The sequence below is a fragment of the Montipora capricornis genome, chromosome 7 (assembly GCF_036669925.1).
Source record: "Montipora capricornis isolate CH-2021 chromosome 7, ASM3666992v2, whole genome shotgun sequence".
Taxonomy (NCBI): domain Eukaryota; kingdom Metazoa; phylum Cnidaria; class Anthozoa; order Scleractinia; family Acroporidae; genus Montipora; species Montipora capricornis.
In genome coordinates this window covers 19,209,515-19,227,014 of record NC_090889.1, presented here as the reverse complement: position 1 = coordinate 19,227,014, position 17,500 = coordinate 19,209,515, and the positions used below count along the sequence as shown (strand labels likewise).

Sequence of the window (17,500 nt, the reverse complement as noted above, 5' to 3'; positions counted from 1 at the left end):
TTTTTCAGCTTGACAACCTACACTTGGCACGATCATACGGTGTATGAGCCAATGGGAAATTTGCATGGTGACGCCATTTGACTATAAGTACCAGAATCCTTCAGGTTTCGCTTGTCTCATGCTAATTAGAGCTATTGTTATTTTTACCCCACCAGGAATACAAAATTAAAAAAAAAGAGAGAAAAACAAACTGAATTCTGGTAGTTGTAGTCAAATGACGCCATCGTTTAAATTTCCTCCTAGAACGTCAGGAACACAGTATCAAAAGGTAAATAATTTGACACCAGTAAATACATCTTCGAATCTACTGGTTTGGAGAACAAACTAATTTTCTCAATGTGCCTTTTACCCCTTGTCTCTCACTTCTCACTTTTTAAATTGAATCCAGTGACTTTTTATTTACTTTAAAGTCAAAGCTAACACATCTTTTTGCCTTAGCTTATTGTTAATAAACATTTGCTTTCATTTCAATGGACAATTTTTACTTTGTAAAGCGGCTTCAGCGTTGAAAAGCCGTTCCACATCATCATCATCAATATTATTATTATTATTATTATTAGTATTATTATTAATTATCCAGTTTTCATGAACACCTGCCTCATTTTCAACAACTTTCCTCGTAATGTTGATGACAATCCCTTTTCAAAATAAACACCATTACGACATAGAAATATTCCTAACCTGCATACAGTCACATTTGAGGCGATAGCCCATTAAGGCTAAATACAATAACTTTCCAACCGTAACAAAAGCAACATTCTTTGAATGGAATCTTCCCAAAAAAAAAAAAAATTAAGCTTACGAACACAACCTTACTAATTAAATGTCAGGAAATATGACACCTAAAAAATGACCTCTCAAAATATAAGTAAAAAAAAAAATCAAGCCAGGATGCTAATTTCACTTATACTCTAGCTCGTCCTTCAGAGCACAAAAAAATCCCACGAGATTTTAAAACTTACTTTATGTCAGGATTAAGGAAAGGCTTACACTCCCTTTTTGGCCTCAAACTTTGTATTTCATTACGGGAAGACTTTAATGTCATTGTTGTATTTTGCTACCGTCCGTATTGACACTTCCAACTTTAATTCACCGGTCTTTCTTCAGATCTCTTCAATAATACCTTGTATCTACTGACACGCCGCATTTGCTAGCGCGTTCACCATACTTTCTATACGCGGAAGCTTACTGCAATATTTGAAAATTACTCTAAATTAAGGGCGCGTTTGATTGCCCCTATTCCGAAATAAGAATACGTGGAGTGATGATTAAAACGGTATATTTGGCGCGTTTCAAAGCAGCAAGGATAATAAAAATATGTTTATATTTATAGCATTTTAGCAGATGTTTGACAAATTTAATGTGAACCTCCGTAAAAGCGAAGACTTTCTAACTTATATTTCATGTATTCCTATTCCGGAATACGGTCAATCAAACGCACCCTAAACGCGCCAAAGAGTAACAACGCCAAAACGAAATAACCGAAAAACAATATTAATTTCCTTTTCGTGTCTATTGGTTTGCAGAACAACGACATAGTTGTCTCAATGTGTCTTTCACTGATAGTCTCACGTCGTTCATCTTCCAACAGTACAAAATTGGATTTAAAGTTGAGTTGAAAAGCATTAAAGTTATTGTGAGATACAACGCATGAAAAAAAAATGACGACTGTGTTCTTTGAATTTCTCGAAACGCAAACGGTGAGACAACCGCATACGGCAAAAAACAAATTACTAATGCCAATTGCAGCCACATTGTAGTCGACACTGTCTTTTTGTATCGTGTAATATTCAGTGGAACTCTTTCAGTTGCTTGCTCCTGAGTTTGTTCTTGTACTTGAGTTTGATGATGACGAAGCCTGAGAAAAATCCTGCTATAACAGTAGATGGATATTATCAGACAAAGCAGTGTACTCGCAGCAATGAAAATCTCCCATGCTATGTGGCTGTAAAATCCAAGTGCGACAATTCCGATACCAAAACAGACCCAGAAGGAGAGTAGAAACACATACACTCGTCTTACGGTCACAACTTGTCTGTACCTAAGTCCTAATAACAACGCCAGAAGTCTGTCCCCGCTTATGGCAGTTATTGTCCACAGTGAAACTGGAAACAAAATAGTGCCTCCTATCAGATGCGCAAAATAGAAATCGTGACAAATCTGCCACCATTCTTGCACCATAGAGATCCAGTAAATAACGATAGTTATTTCTACGATGCCGACACAGAGATCGCTTACCACCAAATTTCGAAGCAAGACTTTGGAAGGTGGATGAATCGAGGTTACCTTGGGAAGCGCTAGTAGGATAAGAGTGTTTGCTGTAATTGTAGTCAACGCAACAACAATGTTAACGACTGAAAAACATATCAGTTGCTTATGTAAGCCTCTGGTTAATTCTTCCAAGCAGAATACGCTAGCGTCGAATGTTGTCAGAGTCATTCTCATCCAAAAGTTCACGATGATTCCGCCACTTTTACAAGAAATCTCTAGCTGAGAATTTCTTTAGCGGGTATTATCGCTCTTTTGCGTGAATAAAGCGGTAACAGTAACTTTGTGAAAGTGTTTTGGTGATCCAGAGAGAAAAATGGAGAACTCATACAGCGAGACAACATGAACTGACGTGTGCATGGTCAGAACTGAAGCGGAAACTTTTGCAATCGCATTGCCTGTTTACAATCAACTGGAAAGTAGGAGGAATTTGAGGCAGGTGTCATGTCACCAATTAAACTGAACTGGATAATTGGTTACGAGCCTGTCAAGTTAAGAACAATCGTCAGCAAGAAACGTAGAAATTCCTTGAGAGCCTAACACCACACTATTTGCTCGAGAAAACTGCGTGTTTTATGATAAGCACGGTGAATCAGGAAAGAAATGATATGGAAAATTTTGCTGACGAGAAAATGCTGGAAATAGTTTCCTTCAGGTCACTCTTTCATGTAAATTTAGTTTAATACAGCTGTTGACAGAAACGGAATAACCTTGGAATAATTATTGGTAGTCACTAAAACAAGGAATGACCTAAAATGATATAAAATGATCTAAAATGACCTAAAATGACCTAAAATGAACCACAACGGTATCTAAAATGACCTAAAATGATCTAAAATGATCTAAAATGACCTTGAAAGCTGTACACCCGCTATTTGCTGGAGAAAACTGCATGTTTTATGATAAGCACGGTGAATCAGGGTAAAGAAATGAGATTGAAAATTTTGCCGACGAGAAAATGCTGGAAATAGTTTCCTTCCTAATTATTGGCAGTCACTAAAACAAGGAATGACCTTAAATAATCTAAAATGAACTACAACGGTATATAAAATGACCTAAAATGACCTAAATGTGCTTCAATGGTATCTGAGATGACCTAAAATGAGCTACCACCATTTTGTCTGTTTTAGATCATTTTAGGTCATTCAAGGTCATTTTAGATCATCTTAGGTCCTTCCTTGTTTTAGTAACTACGAATAATTATTCGTTTCAAGTTTCGAGACTGTGACAGAGTGGGTAAGATACATACAAACTCCTTTAAACAGAACGTTTTCAATGTTTGTATAACAGGGGCAGAAATATCCATCTTTCAAAATGAGTACATCCGATGGGAGGATAAATGACGTCGGCGTCTTAAGGGAGCTTTAAAATACTACAGGCAGGCAATTTGTTAAGTGTATTATCTCCGTTTTGGGTAAATCACAAGTTCTAAGAGTAACTTTTTTGGCCGTGTTATCCTCCTGGCCTCGGTTGTTCAAAATGTGGATTACGCTAGCAAACCCCCACTTTGTCGAGTCCAGTGGATAGCGCTATCCACCCTTTGAACAACTCGGGTAAGAGAGATAAATACAGAACTTATGCAGGCAGATGACATGAACTGAGGTTGTGGTCAGGAGATTGCCTGTTTACATCCAATCTTTTGAGGAAATTAGTTTAATATGTAGCAGCTGTTCATACACTGAGAAGTTGAGTAAATGGATGTGCTCACTCGCCTGACAAGTTTAGAAATTAAAGGTTGCTAGTGTTGGCCGTTTTTATGTTGGAGACGCATCACGGAGATTTAGCAACGACGACGGCAACAGCAACGAGAACGTAGTCGTTAAATATTGTAATTGCTTCGCGACCATTCCAAGCACTTTAACGTGACAAAGGTGTGAAAAACCCTCAAGAACGAAACTATGAACGACGCTCAATAAAGGGGAGAAAATGAAAATTCATCCTCAAGAGCTGACTTTCTCCCTAAAACCTCAAATTTGGTCATTTTACGTTATTGTTTTGCCGATGAGGGCAAAGAAATAGACAAAAATGAAAAAATGCACGTGCAGAGCATGCAAAGCTGTTACTTTTGTTCATTAAATATGCAAATTTGTAACGTTCTCATTGCCGTCGCCGTTGTCAATGCAGTTAAGGATTTTTATTAAATTCTCAACCTCGGTTAATGCATTTCTCGTGCTCTGATTGGTTTACTCAATCTCGGTTATCAGCTTATTTTCCTTAGTTTGACCTTATATGGCAGATGATTGCGCTAAGCGTTGCTAAGTTAAAAACTACTTTCGCCGGAAAGCGAAATTTCTCTCTGAGTAAAGCCAAAAAAAAAAAACACGTTTTTGTGGAAAGTTTGGATCAATTCCGACGTTTAGTAGCACCCGAAAAGGTAAGAAATGTTTTTGTGATGAGCTTGCGTGTGTCTGACCACCAGGTGTTACACAACATCGCATCTTCATTTCGATTTCGCTCGGATTTTCTTACTTTTTTTGCTACTTGGTAATAAACAAGTGTAGACATCATTAATCACTCTGAACTAAGACAAAGTAAAATAAGATAACGATAAAACAGTGTTCTTACTTATAAATTTTACCGTTTAAGTTGTGAGAGTCAACCAATTGCTGTCATATCATCCTTGAACTCCTCGGCACTGAGAGTCTGAAGAATTGCCACGTAGTCTTGCCAAACCCCTTGTACAGCTTTGTCTGTAGAGAGCCTTCATGTTCTGCAAGCGCATTGGAGTTTGTGGCCAATTCTATGCCGTTTTCACTCTTCAGTAGGCAGCTGCATGTTTTGGAGACGTAACTTCATTTTCATGTAGGCCGCTGTCTTGACACAAGAATTTTCCAGCCACTTGTACAGTTGAACCAGGAGGCGCTTAATTGCCAGCACGTAGTCGATTTCGTTGTTGGAGTTGCCGCAGGCTAAGGCAAGTCGGTGGCAGGTGCAGTGGACGTTGACAAGCCGTGGATTTTCCCTTCTGAACAACGCAGACATGCTGCGATTCTTGCCAACCATAACAGAAGCCCCATCAGAAGCCAAGCTTAAGAACTTTTGTCCGTCAAGGCCACTTTTTCACGTATTTTATACTTGAGAATTATGGCTACCATATGCACACGTCACGGTTTTCTCTCATTTTTGTAAAAAATGGTATTTCTCTTTTGATGAGAAATTTCCTCATTACTCAGACACCCTTCTCTTCAAAGCGTTGCTAAGTATGTAGCTAAAATGAATACTGCCACAATGTTAATCTCTAAAGTGAAAACTGAAGAAAATTAAGCCCATGACTGTTCATTCTTGTTCATTTTCAAATGACGTCGCGACAGCCATGTTGGCGTTCCAAAACAAAGGGATGGCGGCCATGATGGTGTACCAAACTAATCCTCTGAGAATTGAACTCTATTTTCATGCAAATACTTTCTTTTGCTTCAGTAATCCAATATGGCTGGTCACGTGAGTGAAAACGCTCCATAGAGATCACCCACCATTTTAGACCAGTTGTTGACAAGTGACAGAATATATAAGAAGTCAGGTGACAACAAAGAGCTCATTTTGCTCACGCAGGAACGTTGGCAGGATTTTTAATTGGGGGGTCCTGAATGATTCATGTTGCTTTTATCAGTTGTTTGCTATCTTGTCATGGCATTTCCAGACTTTAATTTCGTCAGTCAATGTATCAACAGCGTGCATTGACCCTTATGTAAAGCAAGTGAAGCTTGAAATATTACAAAACATAATCTGTTAATCCCAAAATAACAATCGGTATCCATTGTGGCGTGCTGCACAATATTTGTAAGCGCGTTTAGCGTATTTCATACATGCCAAAGCTTACTGCAATATTTAAAAATTTCCAATGAGTGCACGATGGCTCAGTATGCTATAACCAATCTAATATCGAACAAGCGCAAATGGAATATTTTCAAACAAAATGTTGATATATTTTGAACGTTTAGATAATTGGAAGGTTCGCTCCTCGTCAAAACATTTTTTTCGGCTTGGCAACCTACACTTGGAGCGATCATACGATGTATCAGCCAATGGGACATTTGCATGATGACGTCATTTGACTACAAGTACCAGAATCCTGCAGGTTTCGCTTGTCTCATGCTAATTAGAGCTATTGTTATTTTATTATACTAGGAGTAATCAAAGATTAATAAGTGCGTTCGAAGTTCAATGAATTTAGCTAAAATCATACAAAAAACATAGGAGGAAATTAGTTGAGACATTAATTGGGAAAAGACGAATTTAAACAGAAACCATTCATCCGAGCCAGAGGTAGCAAAAAGATATTGTAAATATGCGTCAATTTGATGATAATTATGTGGATTTATTTATTATGGTATAAGGGCACAATGGTAGCAGTAGTAATTGTTGTCTTAGAAAAAAACAGAATGAATCAGATCTCAGGTGTAGGTTTCATTTTTCATTTCAACCTTGCACCAGTACAAAGCTAGAATTTGAACCTATTCATACAAAAGATGGAAATGCCAAATACAAGGTAAAAATAGTAACAAATCGATGTGACCTCATAACTGCCCACCCGATAGAATGCCCAAAAAGCCCTCAGAGCTTTCGCTAGCGTTCACAGGAGACCCACAAAATTAGGAAGCCTTCTCCTTCGTCGAACGCAATTTAATCCAGTGACTTTTTATGTAATTAGAATCAAGGCAAAAACACATCTTTTTGCCTTAGCTTATTGTTAATGAACCTTTTTTTTTTCATTTCAATGTAAAGCGGCCTGAGCGTTGAAAAGGTTTTCTACGTTATCATTGTTATTATTATTATTATTATTATTATTATTATTATTATTATTAATAATTATTATTATTATTATTATTATTATTATTATTATTATTATTATTATTATTAGTAGTAGTAGTAGTAGTAGTATTAGTAGTAGTAGTAGTAGTGTTAGTATTATCCAGTTTTCATGAACACCTGCCTCATATCCGGCAACTTTCCTTGTAATGTTAAGGACAATCCCTTTTCAAAATACACACTATTACGACATAAAGAAAGATTCCTAAGCTCCATACAGTCACACATGAAGCGTTATAGTTCACCACTAAATTTTCTCCGATTCTTATTGGTTTAAATTCATCACGTGACGCGATAGTGTTCGCCCGCGGAGAGACACTATCAGCCCATAGTGCCCGTCCGAGGATTATACCCGGATGGGTAGTAGTCGTCCGCTGAAAGAACAGTTGACAGTTGTACGCTATTTTTTAGCCAATGTACGCTGCGAATTATTGACATTTGTGACAGCCTGTACGCATGAATAAATATTTGATTGATCTGCATTAAGTGGGTTTTGTATTTGTTTTAAGAACATCAAATTTCCGCGGGGCAATTATCAGCCGATAGTTCCTCGACAGAAACACTCTATTGTTTAAATAGCCCATTGAGGCTTAATGGAATTATAACTTTCCAACCATGCCAAAAGCAAAATTCTTTGAATGGAATTTTCCCTTATTTTTATGGCCTCAAACTTTGTATTTTCCTGCGGGAATTTATGTTATTGTTATATATTGCAAACCCTCCGTATTGAGACTTCCAGAAATAATTCCAGTCTTTCTTCAGATCTCTTTAATAATACCTTGTATCTACTGACACGGCGCATTTGCACGCGCGTTCACCATACTTTCTATACGCTGAAGCTTACTGCAATATTTGAAAATTACTATACAATAGAGAGTTCGATATGAGTCGGCCGCGGGCTATGACGAATCCGGTCATATATCTTTAATTTTTGACGAAAACGTAGTACATTGTGAACGTTTGGGTCCTTGGCAATTTCGTCTTCCGCTCCAAACTTCCTCAGCTTGGTAAAACTAAGAGTATTCATTCATGTGGTCTATGAGTTAATAACCGAAATTAAGTGCGCCAACGAGTGAGAACGCCAAAACAAAATAACCGCGAAGTCGAAAGTAAAACAATATTAATTTCCTTTTCGTGTCTATTGGTTTGCAGAACAACGACATAGTTGTCTCAATGTGTCTTTCACTGATTGTCTCACGTCGTTCATCTTCCAACAGTACAAAATTGGATTTAAAGTTGAGTTGAAAAACATTATCGTTACAGCGACCTACATTGCTAGAAAAATACCTGACGACTGTATTGTTTGAATTTCTCGAAACGCAAACGGTGAGACAACCGCATACGGCAAAAAACAAATTACTAATGCCAATTGCAACCACATTGTAGTGGACACTGTCTTTTTGTATCGTGTAATATTCCATGGAACTCTTTCAGTTGCTTGCTCCTGAGTTTGTTCTTGTATTTGAGTTTGATGATGACGAAGCCTGAGAAAAATCCTGCTATAACAGTAGATGGATATTATCAAACAAAGCAGTGAACTCGTAGCAATGAAAATTTCCCATGCAATGTGGCTGTAAAATCCAAGTGCGACAGTTCCGATTCCAAAAGAGACCCAGGAGGCGATAAGAAACACATACACTAGTCTTACGGTCACAACTTGTCTGTATCTAAGTCCTAATAACAACGCCAGAAGTCTGTCCACGCTTATGGCAGTCATTGTACACAATGAAACTGGAAACACAATATTGCCTCCTATCAGATGCACAAAATAGAAATCGTGACAAATCTGCCACCATTCTTGCACCATAGAGATCCAGTAAATAACGATAGTGATTTCTACGATGCCAACACAGAGATCGCTTACCACCAAATTTCGAAGCAAGATTTTGGAAGGTGGATGAATCGAGGTTACCTTGGGAAGCGCGAGTAGGATAAGAGTGTTTGCTGTAATTGTAGTAAACGCAACAACAATATTAACGACTGAAAAACATATCAGTTGCTTATGTAAGCCTCTGGTTAATTCTGCCAAGCAGAATACGCTAGCGTCGAATGTTGTCAGAGTCATTCTCATCCAAAGGTTCACGATGATTCCGCCACTTTTACAAGAAACCACTAGCTGAGAATTTCTTTAGCGGATATTATCGCTCTTTTGCGTTAAAGAAGTAAAGCGGTAACGGTAAATTTGTGAAGGCGTTTTGGTGGTCCAGAGAGATAAATGGAGAAGTCATACAGCGAGACAGCGCTGATGACCTGACGTGTGCAGGTCAGGACTGAAGCGGAAACTTTTGCAATCGCGTTGACTGTTTACAATCAACTTAATAAAGATTACAAAAGTAATTGAATATGAGGCAGGTGTTCACTGATGAATAATTGGCGACGGGCCTTTCAAGCTTAGAAGAATTGTTAGAAAGAAACATACAAAATCCTTGAAAGCTTTACACCCGCTATTTGCTCGAGAAAACTGCATGTTTTATGATAAGCACGGTGAATCAGGGGAAAGAAATGCGATTGAAAATCTTGCCGACAAGAAAATGCTGGAAATAGTTTTCTTCCAAATTATTGGTAGTCACTAAAACAAGGAATGACCTAAAATGATCTAAAATGAACTACAACGGTATCTAAAAATGACCTAAAATGACCTAAATGTGCTTAAATTCTATCTGAAACGACCTACTCTGATCTACCACCATTTTGTCTGTTTTAGCTCATTTTAGCTCATTCTAAGTCATTTTAGCTCATCTTTGGTCATTCCTCGTTTTAGTAACTATCCGAATAATTATCCGTTTCAAGTTTCGAGACTGTGACATAGTGGGCAGAGTGGGTGAGATACATAAAAACTCCTTTAATTTAAACAGAACTTTTTCAATGTTTGTATTACAGGGGCAGAAATATCCATCTTTCATAATGAGTACCGCCAATGGGAGGAAATGACGCCGGCGTCTTAATCAAAACAGAGTTTGTAATTGAAAATTTAAGCATCTATGAGATGCAAAAACATACTTGCGAACATGTCGACCTGAATTATCGCAAATCACAATGCTGGTTTTTCACTATATGAATGTTTTTGGGTTAGATTAAAGCGATGTAATAATATTGTTGTTAATATTGTTGTTAATGAGTAATGTAAACAATCTTCGCACCAGTAGGGAATAAATTGGATTAACCAGCTAGGAACTTAAGGAAATATTTTTGCCTTCCCAAATATACTTAATTTTACACCATAGTGACAAAATAGATCTTTTTCTGACGTTAAAAACTATAGCTAGCTATTAAGAACACGACCAAAACTTCCAGTCATCTTTATGAAAACTACTTGGCGCGTGTGAAATTTCAACCCACCTATGCAAATTAGTTGAGCTCAAATATTATCATGACACAACACGATAAATCTTCAAAGGCCTAATGAAATCTCACAAAAACCTTTCCACCAAAATATTTCATTGAAACAAACAACATATTTGGCAACGCCATAAATAATCCTTGACTATCAAGAATTAGTCAATTTCCAATTGCTTTTTACTTGAAGACTGTGCAGAGTTGAGAACAAATAAATATAAATAGCCAGACAACAGAAATCACAGATCCACTGGAGGTGTTCGATTCCTTGTCTCTCCATATCGAACCAGGAAAAGTTACCAGAGAATTTTACATTTGGTTTCATTGTTGTACATAACGGCAGAATTAGTAAAATAGTGGAAATACAGCTTGCTGACTTTGATACGACTCGACGAAGTCCATTACTCGCCGCTTTCAAGATTCCAGATATTTATTTTTCACTGCCTGTCTTGTCTATCCCGTTCACGTTCAATTCTTGACGTTACAATGACTTCGGCGCCATTGTAGGTTAATTAACAATTATTCCATGAGCGCGCGTTGGATATGAGATGGTAAATAGCCAGCGAGTCACGTAGCGCCGAGTTGGCTATAACCATTCTCGTATCCAACAAGCGTGAATGGAATAATTGTTTTATTAAATTCCTTAAACTCAAAAAGTTTGGAAGTACGAAACACGAGCCAAAAAAGAGAGAAAATCCTAGCGAAATCGAAAAAAGTTGATGAAGATGCGATGTTGTGTAATACCTCGTGGTCAGACAGACGCAGGCTCATCACAAAAACATTTCTTACCTTTTCGCGTATCTCTAAGCTTCGAAAGTGATCCAAACTTTCCACAAAAACGTTTTTCTTTTGCTTTATACCGAAAGAAATTTCGCTTTCTGGCGTAAACGTTTTTAGTTTAGCAACGCTAAGCGCAATCATTTACCATATAAGGTCAAACTAAGGTATGAGCTGATAACCGAGATTGAGTGAACCAATCAGAGCACGAGAATTGCATTATCCGAGTTTGAGAATTTAACAATTACATATATTCTACTGTGTCCACCAGATAAAATCTACGCTTTTCTACTACATGTACAACCAGGAACCCATGACCCGGAGCCTACAACTCTACTGTGTTCGTGTAACGGCGTTTTCACGGACCGATTTATTTCTAGATTGATTTTCCCGTGAATAAGACTCCCACAGGAGCTCGATGACCAATTACAAGAAATTAAGCTGACGTCATAGGGTCACCGAACCGGAACTGTGTTTGTTTTTTGACTGAATTCGCGCGAAGGGCTAGTCTAAAAATAAACCTACTTGTGAAAACACCGTTTCACAGAAGCTGTATGGAAGTTGCACGCTCCAGATGGACTCCTGCTACAACCTGAAACCTACCAAAAATACGTGCAAAAGGCTCTACGCACACAGACAATACTGAGCAGGGGAGTGACAGGAAAGACCTATTGCGCAACTTTGCCATTTTCTTGACACGGACAAAAAGAAAACAAAGAAAACAAACAAATTCAATGCATTTTCTAACTGGATTGCCTATGGCAATGCAGTAATTACAGAAAATACTGCAAATATGGAAAGTATATCGTGGAAATAGTTTCTCCTTTCTGACTTCAGTGCTGTAAAATTACTAGATAAAAAGGACCTGTTCAGCTTCTATCAGAGCAATTTTCTGGTCATCGAGCCAACAGCAATAAGACTTGCTAAATTGCAAAATATTATAATTAAAAAGGTTTCTACCATTTTGTTGATGTCGATATAATGAAACAAACTCCGATTTTGTAAGCAAACACTATTTCTCTCTTACCTCTTTTGGGGCTGAAAGTACAGACCAAGCTTCGTTTGTTGGGTCATGATGACTGAGACACTGTACAGACCTCAAAATCTTCCCTCCATTTTGCGAAATATTGCGACTGCTGTTCACCGAAAAAGTGGGCTCTAGAATACTGTGCGAGACTTGCAGTACGCGAGGAACGCCAAATTAAATTCTTGTTGTCCACGCCAACAAGCCACGGCTAATTTTTTTCCCAGCGGACAAATGGGCATTGAAAGCCCGCAGTATGGGAGTCACTCTTTTGTTTTGTTTTCAAAGGGGGGTCACGGGCACCCTACAACTCCCCGGGGTACGCCCGTTAGATGTAGACTAGGTGATGAGCTGAGTGCTTCGATTTCGAAATTTTTTTAGACTTTGAGATTAAATTTTTATTATACTCTAAAAATCTTACTTTTTGTTCCAAAAGAGTCCACTTATGTCGAGAAATGCATGCAAGTATTTAGATGATATCCAACACCAACTGCTCCTTTAAAGGTGATATCCAGTCCTTACTGTGCAGTCTCAGCCACAGTCGCCCCAAGCTCAGTGAGTCGTGTAATTGTTACGAAATATCAAATGTCATTTTCAGGGATGGCGATGAGTGTCTTACATGAATCAAAACAAAAGAGGTAAACATTAACAATGTCTTGATGGTGCACAGTACGGACTGGAAATCACCTTTGAGTCTAAGCATTTCTTACCTAATCGTAAATACCTTTCGTCTTCTGCCAACGAAGCTTGATTAGAAACAGAACGCAAACTGCGGCGACAAACTTGAGGGTAAACAAGTGCATAATTCAAATAAGTTTTTAGTGACTTAAGGTTTTGAGACATACGAAACGTTAACGTTACCATTGTCATTAAAAGTCACAATATATTTTTATTTCTTTGTGTTTAATATGGTCTCTTTTAGGGGTCAAAAAGAGCCTTGGCCACACCCAGATTGGTCTCCTTTAGGGGTTTAATTAAAATTTCCGACGAGCATCCCTCCCCTTTTTATATGGGAGTCTTCCCCCCCACCCCCCGTGTGATTTTGCCGCAGGAGAAAGAGTAAGGGGACACTTTGTGACGCTTATTGAAATCGTCGTGCATCTAATATCGTTTATTCTGGACATATCTGTGAAGTCCACTTCTCAAACTCATTAATTATTCATGCAGTCAAAAGCCAATGAATGACCTCCATTTGAGTTAGGTGGATGAATCTTGGTAACCAATGAAACACCAGATGAAACACCACCAGGTTTTCATCTGAGATGAAACATGCTTTTCATCTGAGATCAAACATTTGCATTTTAATGTGAAGTTGAAAAACAATGATGATTCAACGCGTCAAGGGCTTTCACGTTTTTACCTAGGCATCTGGCAGTTCAACAAAAAAGGCCACAGAACATTTTGCCATTTATGGGAGAGCTTGGGAGGAACTAGTGGCTCAAACTTGGTGTAATAAGGTCTTTCTGTGAACAAACCGTTTGCTTTTTTACGTATGTGGGGATTCTTATTTTCGAGTGGTAGAGACCCCAAAAGCACAGGTGAATTAAATAAATTAAAGCTTAACATTTGGTTAAATCGTTGTTGCTTTTGTTCAGGAATGAAACTCGAATATTTCTCTCAAGTGGATAAGAAAAAGCCAATCCTCTGTGCTCATTTTGGGCGTAAAGAAGTAGTTGACTTGTCTGTCTGTTGGTTTGCCTTGCTTACGAGTGAACGAGTGTTTTTACTCAGCTTGCCTGATCGTTTTTCAACATCAACAATGTTAAGAAATTTTTGCCCTCTATGTTATTAACAGGTAATCGCAATGGGTCCTCGCTGCGCGACTTGGGCAATTTCAGTAACTTCTGAAAACACGCGTGATATTATTTGGAGAATGTCCGCTCTGCTTCAGTGCTCTCCAAAATTCACAGTATGATTTTAAGGTTTTTTTTGTCACAGTCACAATTCGATCACCTCAGGTACAACTCTCTAACACTCATACTGTCACAAAAAACTGCACGTAAATCTACTCGATCCTATTCTTTTATCACTCATAGTTTGGCCACACAGGAATTTCCTGTGATTGTTGATTTTATCTATTGGTTCAGCTTACATTCATGTCAAAATGGCCACGTCCTATTTGTCACACAATATGATAACAACACGTTTCCGACACAGCCTTCCCTCATATGGTTCGCTGTCGAAGCATATGTGATAAATAATTTATGTTTCAATCACACGATTTGAATCTTGAGCTATTTGAATCACATGAGCGGTAACAAAATGATAATCAGTCCTTGATCAACGTCACCGTACTTCCTATTAACGATTTCAAATTAAAGTTCGCAGTTCAGGCTGTCTACTGATTCTCTGAAAACAAATAATGACATGTTCTACTGCTAATGGATCAGTTTTCACCAACTGATTTAGTGTGCTAATTTCACATTGTTCAAAACCCGCAACTTGCATGATTTCCTGTTCATAGTTCACGCTGTTCAGCATCCACAACTTGTTTCATTCGCAACCTTGCTGCTGCTGCATCTCTTTTAGGGCGGAAATCCTGAGCCTGTGGGTTTAAGCGTGGGTCTGCCACTGGAGTGCTGAGGTCACACTCGAGTTCCAATGGGTACAAATGCTGTACTGGACGCTCCAGGATGCCTTTTGCGGTTCTGAGTTGGACGCGTATGACGCCGTGGCTGCCCGGGTAGACTTCATTCACTATGGCCAGAGGCCTTGTTCCACGGTTTTTGTTGTCGGTTTTCACAGTGACGACATCTCCCTTTTTAGATTGGAACTTGGTCACTCTGTGCGTCAGGCTGTGTCTTTCTCTTAGTGCTTTAAGATATTCCCTCTGCCAGCGACTCCACATTTAGTCCTTACAGGTTCGCAGATACTTAGCACGTCTCCGGATGTCTCGATCTGTTATCCGGCAAATGGTTTGTTTGCTGGTACAAGAAGGTACAAGGTACATAGCTCAATGAATGGCGATTAACCTGGGTTTCAACGTCGAGTAGCACCTCACTGAGCTCATACCAGGTTAAAGTGCACAACCAATTGCTTTGTACATGGAAACTTTCACGACTCCAATTAGTCTCTCAAACTGACCCCCCCCCCCCCTTCCCCTCACCAAGGGGTGCGGCTCAAGTTAAATTTCCATTTGATCTCATGTTCTTCTGGAAGACCATGGAGACGCTCATCGTCTCGTAACTGCCGTAGCCATTTCTCAGCTTTGATGAATGTACCGCCATTGTCTGAGTAGATGACACGCGGTCGTCCGCGACGAGCGATGAACCGCTTGAGACACACGATAAAGTTGTCTGTCTCCAGGCTGGCTATTAACTCTTGATGTACAGCCCTTGAAACACTGCAAGTGAAGATAGCCAGATAGGCGTTTCCTTGACTTTTCTTTCCCTCTTTGTACTTCAATGGTCCAGCGAAATCTAAGCCGATGACTTCAAATGCCCTGCCAACTGTGGTTCGAGCTGTGAGTCTCTTGCAACCATAGCACTTGCTTCGGACCGATTTGACCAAGCTACGAAGTTTCGGTACCCAGTATCTCTCTCTTACTGAGGCCATTTTCAGAGCGACTCCCCCATGCAGCATCTCGCAATGAACTTGATGGACCAGTGGGTAGGTATGTGGGAGTTTGCCCATGTATCCGGCCGTGGCAAGTCATCACTCCCTCTGCATTGGGTTTCAGGTTGAGTTGTTCGCTAGTTTGAGGGTAGCTGGTAGTTTCTTTGTCTTGCCGTTGGACTCGCTTAATCCACCAACCACGTACGTCCTCTATTTCTTCTGCAAGCAGGGGCCCAAGTTTCTTCTCTTTATTTTTGCAGTTATGAATGAATCTCTTGATCCATGCACAGACTCTTAAGGTTCGGCGCAAGCTGGTGCATACAAAGGAGTTCTTCGAACTTGTCTGGTTCTGGTTTGGTTTGCGCTAGGTTGAGCACTTCCCTAATGACTGTGGCTTTAACTTCTGATGCAGGTGACGATCGAGTGACTGGGTTGATTGGCCACTCGGACTTGTCCTGGAGCCACGCCAGTCCCTGTTGGAAAAGTACTGAGTGAACTGGACCACCTCTACTTGCTAGGTCTGCAGGGTTTTCATCCATGGGAACGTACCTCCACTCGATCTCCTTGTATAATTGTATCTTGGCAACTCGATTCGCGACAAACTGTTTATACTGGCCATTTCCCTTGATCCAATGAAGTGCAACGGTGCTGTCTAACCATCCAAACACCTTTGTGGAGGGCAAGTTATCTAGAGCGTTGCGTACGTTTATCAACAGATTGGTAGCCATGTGCGCTGCAATCAATTCTAGGCGTAATATAGTCAGCCCCTGTTTGGCAAGTCGATTGTTGGCGACCACTAATCGTTGAGTGTTCCCAGATGGTTGGCGTACAACTGCATAGACTGCTGCACCTACTCCTCGTTCTGATGCATCCCCGAAAGAGTGTAGTTCCACTGCTTGTATTTCTTCTTGATAACTTGCTATTGGTTGCGGTACTTGCTGTTCACGAGGTAATAGCTCCTCCCATTTTTTTCAGCGTTGTCTGAGCGCTCCATTCATCTTCGTGTCCCATGGTGCTTTGGCCTCACACAACTCACGATAGATCTGCTTTGCAGTGAGTGTCAATGGTGCAATCAGGCCTAAGGGATCATAAATCTTAGCCATCTTTCCCAGGATTCCTCGCTTCGTTGGCTGGGTTTCTTCTTTGGGTATCACTACCGCTAAGGTGTCTTGCTCTTTGTCCCACTTGAGTCCCAACATTTTCGATTCAGTTGGTTTAACATTTAGTTGTTGTTTGGCAAATGATTGCTCATCAGAGGCGACGGTTAGGTTTGTATCTTCCTCTAGCCGTTTGACGTTGAAATGCCACTTGTGGAGTTGGAATGTTGCATTGCTGAATATCTGAACGGGTTTCTTTCTTCGCTGCTGGGCATGGCTTGTAGTTTGTCCACCCGATAGTAGATCATCGACATACAAGCTGCGTCAAAGCTCTGCCACTATCTCTGGTTCTTGTTCTTCCCAAGCATCTAAATGGGCCTCGATTACGCCACCGAGCAGGAAGGACGATGTGGCTAGAGCAAACAGTGCACGAGTGAAACGCAGTATCTCTAACTTCCCGTGCTCACTTTTCCTCCAATGGAATCTTAATGCATCACGTTCACACTCCCGGATACGTATTTGTAAGAAGGCCTTCTGGATGTCTGCGGTCACAGCTATAGGATATGCTCTCTGTCTCACTAGTATGTCCCAAAGCTTGTTTTGCAATGGAGGACCAGGATAAAGACACTCGTTCAGC

At 39.7% G+C, this 17,500-nt stretch overlaps 2 protein-coding genes across 2 annotated transcripts in view; both read right to left on the bottom strand.

Annotated features, from left to right (window-relative positions):
• Window positions 1–15,313: 15,313 nt before the first annotated feature.
• On the bottom strand, window positions 15,314–15,844 carry LOC138055759 (uncharacterized). The gene has a single exon (XM_068901633.1). The coding sequence runs from the start codon at window positions 15,842–15,844 to the stop codon at window positions 15,314–15,316; it is 531 nt and encodes a 176-aa protein (XP_068757734.1).
• Window positions 15,845–17,187: 1,343 nt separating this feature from the next.
• Window positions 17,188–17,500, bottom strand: part of LOC138055758 (uncharacterized) — a 660-nt gene continuing 347 nt past the window's right edge. The window contains exon 1 of the mRNA XM_068901631.1: window positions 17,188–17,500. This exon is cut by the window's right edge and continues 347 nt beyond it. Within this exon, the coding sequence (XP_068757732.1) occupies window positions 17,188–17,500 (313 nt within the window).